At 38.8% G+C, this 13,512-nt stretch overlaps 1 protein-coding gene across 5 annotated transcripts in view; it reads right to left on the reverse strand.

Moving 5' to 3' along the window:
* The window catches only part of sdc2 (syndecan 2), a 52,890-nt gene that overhangs the window by 30,922 nt on the left and 8,456 nt on the right, over window positions 1-13,512 (reverse strand). Inside the window, exon 2 of one of the 5 annotated variants that reach the window (XM_049475479.1) lies at window positions 10,471-10,491. The exons of the other annotated variants lie outside the window; for them this stretch is intronic. Within the exon in view, the coding sequence (XP_049331436.1) occupies window positions 10,471-10,491 (21 nt within the window). The remainder of the gene's footprint in view (window positions 1-10,470; window positions 10,492-13,512) is intronic. 5 annotated transcript variants of the gene reach the window in all.

The raw sequence follows: 13,512 nt of genomic DNA on the forward strand, positions 1-13,512 counted from the left end.
CATTAAACCCTAAACCTGTATTAGCAGTTAACATATCTATCAAATAGAATTATAAACTTCTTTCCACATAAAATATTCCCAGGGTTCTCAGATTAAATGTAGTTGTGTATGCATAATATGCATTTATGTTTTAATATTGTTTAATATTAATTTTGTGTCATAAGTAGGTGGTGTTACACGTAATAAAGTGTTTGAAAGCCTTGGCTGTAACAAAACAAATGAAATGAATTGGATCCAGTGAAAAATACATTTCTGATCCTCTAGGGTTGTTACGGGACGTTCAGGGAACGGACCCAAGCGCAGAGGAAAAACCTGTGAGAACAGGCTTTAAATTGAAGTGGCTGTATGCCAAAAGAAACAAATATGTTTAAATTGAAAATAACTGTTTATTGTTTTAGTAAAGGAAATGATCAAATATAACTGATAGAGGGGGATTTGTTGAAGTGATTTTGCACTTGTGGTGTAGCTGCTGGTGGTTGGGTTTGAACCAGCAAACTATGGTTTAGCAGCCCAGTGCTCTTCCACCACACCATGGGGGAAACTGCTGAAAACAGAAAATTGCACCCTTAAGAGTGCTAGTAGGGAAAAAAGGCGGGAAAACAAACAAAGGAGACACCACATGTGGTGTGGCTCAAACTAAAAAAGCTTTTCCCAGAAACTCAGACAACTGAAATAAGTGTTTCCTTCTCTTTTTCTTTTATACAAAATAAAAGGGGCGCTAAACAATTCAGCCCCTGAAACTTTTAGGATCTAACAAGCCTTGCTTTTCTTCTTGGCTTTGCTTTGCCTTCCTTTTTATTTGTCTTTAGTCAAGCTTTAGCTTTTCTTTGCTTTTCTTTGCTTTTCTCTGCTTTTCTTTGCTTTTCTTTGCTTTTCTTTGCTGGCTGGTGCAACCTTACCGGTCGCCTCTCAAAAAAGGTGTGACACAGGCAAGCAGGAAACACAGCCTTAAATACAGGAACCTGCAGGTGAAGCTAATTGGCACTAATTACCCCTGGAACCCAGGGGATGAGTGCCTCGCTGCTGCCGCCTTCTGCTGGCAGCTGATGGTGCAGGTTGAACCCTTACAAGGGTGCTTGATCTAAAAGAACAAAGCAGGCCTACCAAATTAGTAGGCAAGTGTAGCACCATAGAGATCGAGCAATAGAGCAATGCTGCTCAGACTCCAGTTGCAAAATTAACAACAGAGTGGACCTTTTTGACTTCATCTTTATAGAACGGAAGGGAATGAAACCATAGAATCCGTGTTTTTCTGCAGTCGTTGGTCTAAACTGATAAATAGGCCTATAAAACAAGTTTTGGACACAGGAGCTGAGAAACAGATGTTGAATCACAGGTGAATCACAAAATAATGGTGTAAATAAAGGTTGCAGGCCACAGGCGATAGCACCAGGTGGTGATTTGTGATCTCATTACGTGAGACTAATCCACAACCTGCAGCACCCGCAGTAACTGCTCTAGGAACAGATCTTTTGTGTCCGTTTGTGTGTCTGAGCACAGTGCCATATATTTTTTCTTTTTACTTTTGTTCTGGAAACAGTAGAAACATTACAGTCAGCAGCACCATGTTAGTCAATCTTACGATCTGTTCCTGGAACAGCATCCATTAGATTTTACTCCAGCAGGTTCCTCTGACCTGTGAAGAGGTCTCTGACTGGGGCTCATAATGGAAGATTTAGCCATCATCTTCAAGACACAGCTGGCAACATGTCCGAAATGGACATCCCTCTCAACAAGCTCTGCACGACTCCTGCTCTGTAAACTGGCTACACGTCAGCACGTCAGGATCCTGCTCTGCAGACCTGCTACCCTTTCACACAGAGGCACAGTTGCACTGGGGATTAACAGTTTGGGAAGTCACCGGGGGTATAGTGGCACATGCAGGAGATTAGTCGGATTCCCTGGGGTTGACCAGGCAAATCAGGACACATGGAAGGACTAAATACTGTTGCAGAAGAAAACATCCAGGCCACTATAGACTACAACAGCCTGGAGCATCACACAGTTGGATCAGACTGTTGCATCCTGTTGTCTGAAACTGTGATTAAACCCCTACTTTGCTACTACTGTACCATTCGTGCCCAGGACTCCATAAGACACCAATTACCCAAGCTCTGATTGTGCCTGAATGATGATCTTTTCTGAGCACACACCTTAGTGTTATTTTTTGCACTATAAGGCGCACAAAAATCTATTAATTTTCAGTGCGCCTTTTAATCTGGTGCACTTTATGTATGAATTTAGAAAAAAAAAAAACATGGCAAGACCTCTGTTCCCACTACTAGTTACTAGCTTCTAGTGTCGCATTAAATGCGCCTTATAATCTGGTGCATTTTATGTATTAAAACAGACCATATAATAGACGTTTATTAATAGTGCGCTTTATAATTCAGTGCGCCTTATAGTACGAAAAATACGGTACTATGCCGTGGCCAGTTACATCGCTAGACTTATCTCGGAATGAAAATGTGTGGGATGATTTTTGACATGCTATCAAAACTCCACCTCTACCACTAAACTGCAGGAATATTTAATCTGTGTGGGATGTATTATTGCAAAACACCATCAGGCCGAGGTGTCTGGTGCATTACACATGTATTACACACTATTTCTGTGTGTAGCTCAATAAATATTGGATGCAATCCCACACTTCCTTATGTGTGCAACTATTTTTTATAATGACTTTAGAAAGGAATGAAAAGCCATTAATATGTACTTTTCTGAGCAATGTTCTGCAAATTTCACAAATGAAGTGATTTCTCTGCAGCATTTGAGAGTAACTGGCAGCCACATCAGCAGGGAGTAGGAGGTCAGTGAAACTGGGTCATAACTAATATTAAGCACACTATAAAACAGTCATATAAAAAAGTAGGCTAAACACAAGCATTATCAGTCTACTATGTCAGATTATGCATGTAATAAAAAAGTCATTTTACTGATGTACTAATTAAGGAATTGAAATATTGGATCAGAGTATTGGCCAGTTGTCATGTACAACAAAAGAGTGCTTTAATGTTGGTTTAGGAATGGGTGGTAGTTATTTTAAAATGAAATTAAAGTGAATCTATTCAAATCAAACCATGTTTACTGCCATTTTACATTAACACAGATATAAAGGTGAGTAAAAATATTAGGTGCACAGTAAAAATGCAATATATGCACAACTAAAATTCATAATATAAACATGCTAACATTTACTACATACACTAATGCACTGATCCAAATATGCTAAGTATTAATTTAAGTTACCAAAATATGCAGTTTGTTACACATTGAACATCATGGATATGTATCTTGTGCTTCTGGTTAGTCAAACAGAAATCAGATTGCTGTGTGGAATGGAATATGCAAATTTTGCTCACTGGTTTTTGGATGAATCTTGGAGGAATGGACATGTTTATACTTCCGTAATCCATAATTTGTAATCCGTAATAAGATTTGTATCTGACTTAATCTGGTGCATTTACACTGGCATTTTATGTGATTCTGCCTCATCCAGGTATAATGCTCATACTCATACAGAGACACATGAAGTGACCAGGTATAAATAAGGTCCTAAAGTGTATAGTGCTTTCAAACCTTTGCAGCAACTTAGATTTTTTTATCTAAAGTCGACTGAACCAATTCAATTAATAATAAAATGTTTCTTTCACCAATTTGACCTCTTAGAAACTTCACGCACAACTACAAAAGAAGTAAATGTCTGAGAAAAAAACTGCTTTTTAATTTTTCCACTTATTTCATATTTCCTCAGGACAGAAACACTTTAGGGGGTCATTCAAAGCATACGGTCAAAATCTGAATTCATATTTTATCTTGTGTAAATAATTTACTTCTAGCAAACAGAAATAGGTTCTGCACCAGAACTCGTCTCTGCTTTAAATCTTTCATGACGAAGAGCAAAGAGGAGAAAGAGGAGTAGGTTCTTCCCAGTGGACCAGCGAAGCTGTGCAGTTTATCGGGACAGAAAGCACAGGCTCCGCAGGGACCCATTCCATGCCCAGGCTCTGAAACAGCCCACTCCGCCCTTCATCATACATGAGATAAAGATTGCCGATAAACTGTGGTGCTAAAAACAGCTTTTCAATCGCTGCCAAACCTCACACACAAGCTGGCCCTGCTCCTTCCCTTCCCGCTGTGATTCTGAAAGAGGCTTCCAGTCTATCCCTCCCCAGCCCATATACAGCACGAGCCCCCGTCAGCTCAACCTATGGCTTACTGCCTCCATATGGAATGAAGCTCTGTAATCCGATTGGTTCCTGATGAAGAACTCACTGATAAGGATAATTTTAACTGGTCCGTGGGAAACAGCAGAGACTGTAAATTGCTCATGATGAGTCATAAAGTTCCTTTGTTCATCAAACAAATCCAGACACTGCGTTTGTGACAGTCATTCATGGAACGACTTGTGTTTAATTAGCACGTTTCGATGACGTCTGCTACAACAAAGGCTACACCAAAGAGAAACCTCAGAAATATAGCAGCCCCAGGGGAGCCTGCCATGTGTTTCAAGCTTGCCTCAGAAATATGTGTGTTTATACTGGAGGACCAACGTGAAGTTCACCAAATGCACCGGATCATTCCTAAGATTTGCTACATATGTTGATGGAGACTTCCACAAATCAAGTCAAATCAAGTATTTGTATAACATTTTTTGTAAAACTGATTTGTGACAAAGCATCTTTACAGAAACTCAGCTACTTTAAGTTGCAGATATTGCCGACACAGATGTGCAAATTCCTAAACATATCTTGTCTAGTCCCTGTAGAGAAGTTCTGCCAATAGAATAGGAGGAGGAGCAGATCATTATAAAGCTATTAGTATCATGTATAATGCCAGGTGCGGGATAGAGAGGTATAAAGCCCCCAAGAACTGAGCTGTGGAGCAGAGAAACTGTGTTCTTTGATATGAAGGTATTCCAGCAGTTGGGGAGCTGGGGATGAGCTGAGCTGATGATCATCCAACAGCTTGACCCCACTTAATGCTCTCGTCACTAAATGAAATCAAATCCTCATGGAAATAATTCAAAATTTAATAGAAAGCCTGTCCTAGACAGATAATGAAGAATAAGGCTTGTTATATGCAGCTACCTGAGGTGGATTAAAGAAAGAGCAAAAAAGCTCCCGTTTGAGAGTTAATAATAATGCTTGCTAATATCTCTTGGCACATAATGTTAGTTCTCAGAGGTGTGTATAATTTGTAGGGTTTCTTTTATATAAACTGCTGTAACTAATTGAAACATTATAAAAATATCAAGTTCTGAATTAATCACAAAACAAAGGCTACAAAACCCGGAAGGATCTGCTGATATTGAGGTTCCCTTTATTAAATATTACTTCTGCTTTCTGCAACTGTTTCCTTTCTGCATAACATGCATAGCCTAACCTTTAGTATTTTCAAAACAATCTGTATTACTGTATAAACACCCATGCAAACCATGCCACACATTTAAAGGGCAGGGTTATAAAGGTCAAATAGTCCAATCTTTTGACTGTACTTGCCTGATAAACAGACTCTACAGCTTGGTATTACTATAGTGTACTACTAAATCTAGATTATACACCACCGCTACACCACTAATCTGCAGCAACTCCACTGAAATATCGTCGCATTAAGGCTTTAAAGTGACCTAGCTTGACTTTGCATTGGAGCTTTGGAGCTCTGTAGCATTTGCTTGGATATTAATGTCTCTAAGAGAGGTTTTGGCACTTTCCTTCCAATTTGAATCTTAGGGCAAAAGGGGAAACACATAATATCATGTCTGTTCTGCTCAGGCTGCTAATTCCTCCTCTGAAGGACAGACTGCTTACTCATGATCCTAAAAGAATAGTTCTGAAATGACTGCCGCCTGCGTTCGCAATTGGAAAGAAAATAAAAAACGCATTTGTTCAAACAATCCGCTGTAAAGCTCCTTGCCCCCCCCCACCCGCCTCCTCATTTAAACAGCATAACGAAGGCCTGCACGATGCGAGGGCAGATCAGAGTGGAGTTTACAGCACGCAGATGGGTGTTAACAGAGTGCATTAGTCCAGATTAACTCCCGCTCGCAGAGCTGTCGCATTAATGCGCCCGAGCACGTCAAAACCGTGGCAGGGCCGGGATGCTTTTTGACCCGCAGTGATTAAAGATCAACAAAATCTCAGTCTTCCCGGGCTCATTCCCCCCGTCCCTCGCCTCAACCCCCGTCTCCGTGAAATGTACCCTCTCTGAGTTTGATTATGTGGACACAGTTTAAATCCATTGGACACGGTGTCTGCCACCAACGCCCCACAAATCGATGTTTCAGAACAGCTGGGGGCGCAGACTTTCAGTACTCGATTTCTGCCTAAGAAATGAGCTTCTTTGAGGAACTGGACGGCCTCAGAGTCACCTCTAAAACTCCATCTCACGCCTATGACTGTTTATTAGCCATGTAAAGCAAGATGCCATCAGCAGAAAAGAGCTTTTCACACTTTCATGAATGCATTCACTCTTGACCTCTGAGAACATTCTGTCTCTAAGCCAGACTACCTACATGGACAAAAATAAAGTGTATTACTTAGACACCTGCCAAAAACTAAACTAAAAAGTTCATTCTGCTTTTGTTGAAGTAAATAAAAAATTTCTTCTCGAGTCCTATTCTTCAGCAAAACATCTCTACAGGGACTAGACAAGCTGTGTTTTTCACATTTTCACATCAGTGTCAGCAACATGTGCATGAATGCATTCATCAGAAGCTCCTCAAAGTGACATATTGTGTATCTGCAGTGTAACTTTTTAATGAAATTTGACCTTTAGCTAGTTGTATTGTTGAACTCAACCTACAATTTGATTGAATTCACAGTACTGGCTTCACAATTCAATCCAGTATTCTCATTTAAAAAAGGAAAATGGTCATTATATGAGAACAATCCTGTAATGGGACAAGTCTAGAGCACAGCAGAAGTAGTAATGTTGCAGTAGTAATAATGCACAATAGTACTAATGCATAGTGTTCACTACAGCGTACAGCTATTTCTAAACATCCCTGCATCAACTGCAACAAAATATATGGTAAACCAAAATTAAGGAAGGTCAAAAAGTCCACTAGTTTCTAGGATTTCCTTAAAATTCTTGTAAAAAATGCTTATTATTCTATTCCTTATAGAATAAAATGCACTTATTCACATAAGAGGTGTGAGCCAGAAAAAAAGTTTTTCAAATCTGGAATTTGGATCCTGTTTCCAGTCCTGAACTTTGTACTGTTTGGTAGGTGTATCCTCCCAAGTAAATACTATTTATTCAATCAATTATAAGAACTGATTAGTTCATTTCCAGACAGAACAAAATCCAAGACTGAAATGACCATCTTCATTTTTAAAAGTGTATTTAGCAGTCTGTCTATTCTCCAACATTCAGTTTCTCTTTTAGAAGGAAAATGGAATGATTCTGCATTCTGATATTGTGCTTTTCCAATGCACATCTCATTAAAATAAATCAAATTGTAACCCATTAGGTATATACAACGCATGCAACATGTGACAGTGACCTGCAGTGAACAGCATGCTCAGGTCATAAGGCTGGGCAAGTGGAAACCCCAGACATTAAAGTGCATTCTTATGCTCCGCAGAGCTCAGTGGAGATTTCAATTATCTGTGTTTGAGTGAGGATAAAGGGCGCTCATAATTACAATTGATTGCTGTTGAGCTAAATATATCTTGGAACTTTCCACAGCGGTTAAGCACGCAAAGGAAGCGTTGACAGAGTAAATAAAGAACAAATAAAGCAGCTTAAAAAGTAGCTTAAAACTTTTTTTAACTTGCATCACCAAAAAGACAACTTTACAGAAGAAAGAAAAAAAATCTTAACTCTTAATGGACGTCAATGGAATATTTTATGTTTCCATTATTTGCTATTTGTCAAGTTATCCTGAAATATGCAAGATTTCATTTTTACATTAACACAAATGTTTAATGTTTGTCACAACTCTATACTAGAAATGTTACAGTTCACAAAAGTCATGGTTCACAATGGCAAAAAAAGCCAAATTGAACATATTCAGTGTTAAATATAACTGCAAAAATGTAGTTTAGTAATTACTTTTCTTTGAAAACCAAGCCAGAAACCACAAAACCAAGAAATATATGTAATTTATGAAATGGTACAATAGTGAGAAAATTAATAAACACTTGTGAAAATTTGTGCTCAGATACAGTCTTTGACAATCAGCCAAATTTTGTTTTGTTTCTTAGTTTTTCTTAGTTAGTATTTACCTTAATAGTGTAGACCCTGTATTCTTAAAATGTTGCACATATTGTGGCATATTATCGCTCTAATTACTTCAGAATTGTGCTAATATTAACAATGGACCATTTGGATTTAGAATCCATGCAAAAAAGCCCAGTGTCAAATTAAATGTACTTAGTTATAAATCAAAGTCAGTGCTGATTCAGTTTAATTTCTCGTCTCGAACTGCACTAATCTGCCGTGTGTCAAAACCTCAAAATGTCTGAACGTAGCATTCCTGTAATCCACAGATGGTATTTCTTCTACAAACAAGTTGGCCAGCAAGCACGTCTCAGTATTCATCACCATGCAGTAAGCCAGGTTGCTTTACTCCATGAGTACATCAGCATATGGCTCTGCCACTGCCCACCCCCCTGCCAAATGAGACAGTGACACTCAGTGCCCACACAGTAAAGAGCTCACATGCTGCCAAAGCCAGCCCCCTCCTGCGAGCTCCACAAGCCTGAAACGCAGAAAGCAGAGCATTTAAAGGGTACCCCTCCCCTAGCGATGGACCCCTTAGCTTAACCGCTGTCCTTCACCCGTAATCCCAGACAGGAACTTTCCATGCGCTCTGTTATTAAAGTGATAGTTCAGTGAAGAGTAGTATTTATTGTTTGCTGTAGTTTTGTACTGTAGCTATGAAACTAATGTTGGTAAAACATCACTGGGTGTCCGAACGACATACCATATTTTACCACACACTTGCTTTAAATCACAACTATAACTGTAAATTAATATTAAATACATTTGATTATGTGGTTTCCATTAAAAAGGAGACTAAATACAATGTTGTGCCCGCAAACATCCTTATTACTGATTGTATTACAACAGATCTAAAAAAATATTTGTTTTAATCAGCTTGTATATATAATATGTAATATTTTTAGCTGTGTCATAGACACTGTTAACACCTGGTCAGACATGTGACTAGAATATCACTTGGATCCTGGTAAGATATTAAACACATACATTTATACTTGGTAGTCACATGAATTTCCAGATAGTCGGACTATCTGCACTGGGAGCAATTTTGGTTTCGGTCAGATTTGTATCAGTTTTAAATGTGTCTTGGGTGTGTTTGCACTTTTATAATCCATTTTTATATGGATTGGCCTTATCCAGATATAATCCTGATACTCAATATGTATGACATGACCAAGTATAAAGAAGTCAACAACTGTTGAGGCCTTGGATATTATTTGAAGGAAGGGGTTTATGCATTTGATGAAACTGAGATGTTCAGGTGATTTGTAAATTAAGAAGTGAATTAAGAAGTGGGACAACAAGCTGTCTGAGTTAAACAGTGGGATATACACTAACATACACCATGTCCAATTTGTTTGTGTGATCTACCTTACATTGCACCCATTGCTGACACAGATATGAAAATATACAAACTGTCTAAGCCCTGTAGAAAAATACTGCCAATAGAATAGGTCTATCTGGAGCAAATAAACATGCCTAATGCCAGACGTGGGCATTTTAGACTGGTATAACCCCTTCGGTATTGAGCTGTGGAACCGTGGAACTGTGTTCTCTGGAATAATGGTGCTCCATCCAGTACTTTGGGGCTGATTTAGTAGAGAGGTGGGGTGGTGATCCACCCATTCAACATACTGATGTCACTAAATGCAATCAAATAGAGACAGTGTCTCAATGATTTTGTCCATACACATAGCTAAAACCTTAGAAGAATTCATCATGCACTTTTAGTCTATATTCTTGTTTTTTTTATGAATCTTTGCTTGCTCTGAATGACTACATACCAAGTAAGTGTATTAATGGGTATAAGTCTAGGGTATAAATGTTTTCCAGTAAACTCCCACATTCAGGCACAAGAGAAATGAAAGCAGGCTGAGCGCATATATATATGAAAGTATGTATAGTGACTTTATAGTCACAGGGCTCGAGTTCTCATCTTACACTTTCTGACTCTCCACAGCAGTAGCTGGAGGGAGGCTGGTATATTAGCCATTGACTATTACTACATTCAGCTGCTCTCCGCTCTGCTTGAGCTGCTGCTGAATTCCCACTGGTATGCAAAACTTGATCCATGTGGAGAAACAGCTTCCAGCTCTCGGGGTAAACGAGCAATGAAAATATGACTGCTGGAACACAAGCGCATACGTCCTGCAGATGTTTGTGCAGCCGATATAAACAAGTGCTATGCTAGTGTCAGCAAAGTGTAGTTAGACACATCGTCTATTCACCCCAAAAACGCACCAGCCTCGTCATTCTTTCCATCTGTGGAGAAAAGGAGAGAAAGAATAATGCCACTGTTCTTGGAAGTAACCTTAGACTGGGTAATAATAACAAGGGCTGTGTCCGAAACCTAAGGTAGCTGCCTTAAGCCCTTGCTGCCTATGCTGCCTTTATAAGTCAAACCTTTAGAACTCAGTGTGGCTTTGAAGACACTAATAAGTCACCTGCTAAATGACAGGATTAGTTTTTCAGGGGGTCCTGGGGTAATTTTCTCTTTTATGGGGGGTCCTCTGTTATTTTATTCCTGTCCAGAATGAACATGTATGTGTTTTTCTCAGACGTCTACAGAGAAAATTACAGGTTGAGTTTTATGAGTTTCGTCACCTCGTGTTTCATAAAATAGCTATTTGTCCACCGCCATGCACCGTAGTTACACTTTGGGTGACCGTTTACATGGAGATCCATGTAAACACAACAGTGAGTGGAAATGGAGAAGCTACTGAATGTGATGTCATGTGACAGAAAAAGCCAAAAAAACTCACTGGTCCTCCTGTTTTTTCAATTGGAGTCCGGATGCAAAAGTTTTATCACTGAATAGAAGTGTGAAATATTTTTCACAGACGTCCGCCTGAGAAAATAATCCTGTCCGGATTGGGTTTAAGACGAGTTTTAAATACCATACACTATATGTCCTAATATTTGTGGGCAAACCTTTTAATACACAGCTTGTCTATTTTATACTCAGCTATTTCCCATAGAGAAATACTGTCTATAGATTAGGAGTCTGTGGAGGAGATAAACATGAACATATTGGCACCATGCCTAACGCCAGGAGTGAGCTAGAGCAGTGTAAATACACCCTCAAATTCCTGTAGAACTGTGCCAGTAGAACTGTGCCTCTGGAATAATGGTGCACTATCCAATACATGATAGATGAGTTAGGGTGGTGATCATCCAATATCCTGACTTCACTAAGGCTCCTGTGACTGAATGCAATTAAATCCTAATGGCAGTGCTCCAGGAAGCCTTTCCTGGGTAGCAGAGACAGTAACTCCAACAAAAGAAGGATAGACTTTTTTAATACCCTTCATTTGGGAATAAACAACTAATGTGCAGGTGTCCCAATAGCGTTGCACAAGGCATCAATGTTTAATGTTATTTCAATACTACAATGTCATTAACTCAATTAATTAATTCAATTCTGTTGCACCTAATACTTTCAATACTGTATACAGCCTGAGCATCTGAATCAGTACTGGTACTCTGAATAAGTAAATCAAATCATGCATGCTTATTTAATTCCTATAGCAGCAAGGAGGCACATATCTAGTTAGCAAGCATGGCAATTCCAAAAACTCAAGGGGACCCAATAACAGACAAATAATACTACTGCACTACTGTAAATCATTACAAATAACTCATCGCTGCAAGACTACTGCATTTTCAGCTTACAAATACCAAATAATAACCATTATTATTATGTAGATGTGTCCTGTTAAAGTATTTTTATATTTTTTACCTTCAGACAAAAGATAAGAGAATCATGATACTACACTTGAAATCGGTATTTAAGTCTAGGTATTGAAATTTTGGTATTGTGAGAACCCTAGTCCCAATACTTTAGTCCATTTTGTGCAAGCTATTAATCAGTCACAACTGTAAGTGAACTGTAAATAGTGAGGGGATTTGAAGGCAGCAACTGCTAACAGTTTTTAATTTTGTTAGCATTATCTGTTAGCATTTTTATCCAGTAAAAGGCATTTTAAGGTTTTTAATATTTAACATAACTATTCAAATTACGAAATCTACAAAAGCATTCTATGTAAACATTCCCTTCAGATGCTTATTGGGCTCCTTGCTTTCTCTGAACACTCCCCGAGTAGGCAGCGTTTGTTACGTTTCAGACACAGCCAAAGTGAAGCAGTTTAGCTTAAGGGAGGGAGTGAGCTGGGCCAGAGCTGCCCGGCTGATGACAAAACAAGCGCACTCTGGGATTCCATCACGTACCCCAGAGCTCGGCCTGCAGAGGCCATTAAAAATTATGTGAAGAAGCAGAGCAGGCCAAAAGACCCTGCTCCAGGGATGGGCTGAGAGAGCTAACTTCAGTGTGAGCACCATGAAGACAACTGTAATAGAGTGTGAAGAGACTGATGGGACCATATAAAGGAAAGAGATTGCTGTGGATCTGCTGATGCATTCATTTTGAGTAAATATTTTGACTCTGAAAACCTCTGTTTTATTTATTAATAAGTCTTTAAATAAATATGAAGCTCTATGCATAAAGCTTTTCATTTCACTGCTAAAAGAAGTGTCTCTGAATATAGCAAATGCATCTTTATCTGGTTTTCTGTGGAACTTTTTATGAAAACTGTAGACTTATGTATTTTTAACAATTCAACAAATACTCATTTACACATTTTCATTTTCACCAAAAAGTCATTCTGAAATTAAATCAGATTTTTTACCTTTGCTGGTTAATGGCCATGGTCATATTAAGCCTGAAATTAAGCCTGAATGCTACTCGAGCGAACAGTGTTTGTTATGTTACAGGCACAGACAAAGTGAAGCAATTTAGTTTAAGAGAGTTTCAATTAAGCTCAAGGCAATCAGAATGCTAAATTCTTGCTTTTCTCTCATTTTCTATTGATGTACAGTAACCTTAACCAGTCTCTAAACAACTGCTGGTATTTGGCTGCTGCAAATCTGAATAAGGGGCTGGAAAAATGTATATTAATCATTGATATTAGAGCATTTTCCATCTCCCTTCTATCACTGAGCAAAAACAGCACTCGTTATCTATTTGCAGAGAGATTCCATCGAGCAGGTTTAACATCTGAACCAGTCAGTGACTGTGTCAAGAGCTGCAACTACCTACAGACAATAGGATTGTGTAGACAGTTATCCACATGTCCAACCAACGTATCTTGTGCATGGCATAGCTAGTTCTCCCATGCATTTAGTTGTTGTGTGTTCTCAGTTTTCACACAATGCAAAATTAATGGAATTAATTTTTTTGTGTCAGGAACTGAAATACTTGAGAAAAACTTGCTGAAAGACAGCAAT

This window comes from Astyanax mexicanus, chromosome 3 (genome assembly GCF_023375975.1).
Source record: "Astyanax mexicanus isolate ESR-SI-001 chromosome 3, AstMex3_surface, whole genome shotgun sequence".
Classification (NCBI taxonomy): Eukaryota; Metazoa; Chordata; class Actinopteri; order Characiformes; family Acestrorhamphidae; genus Astyanax; species Astyanax mexicanus.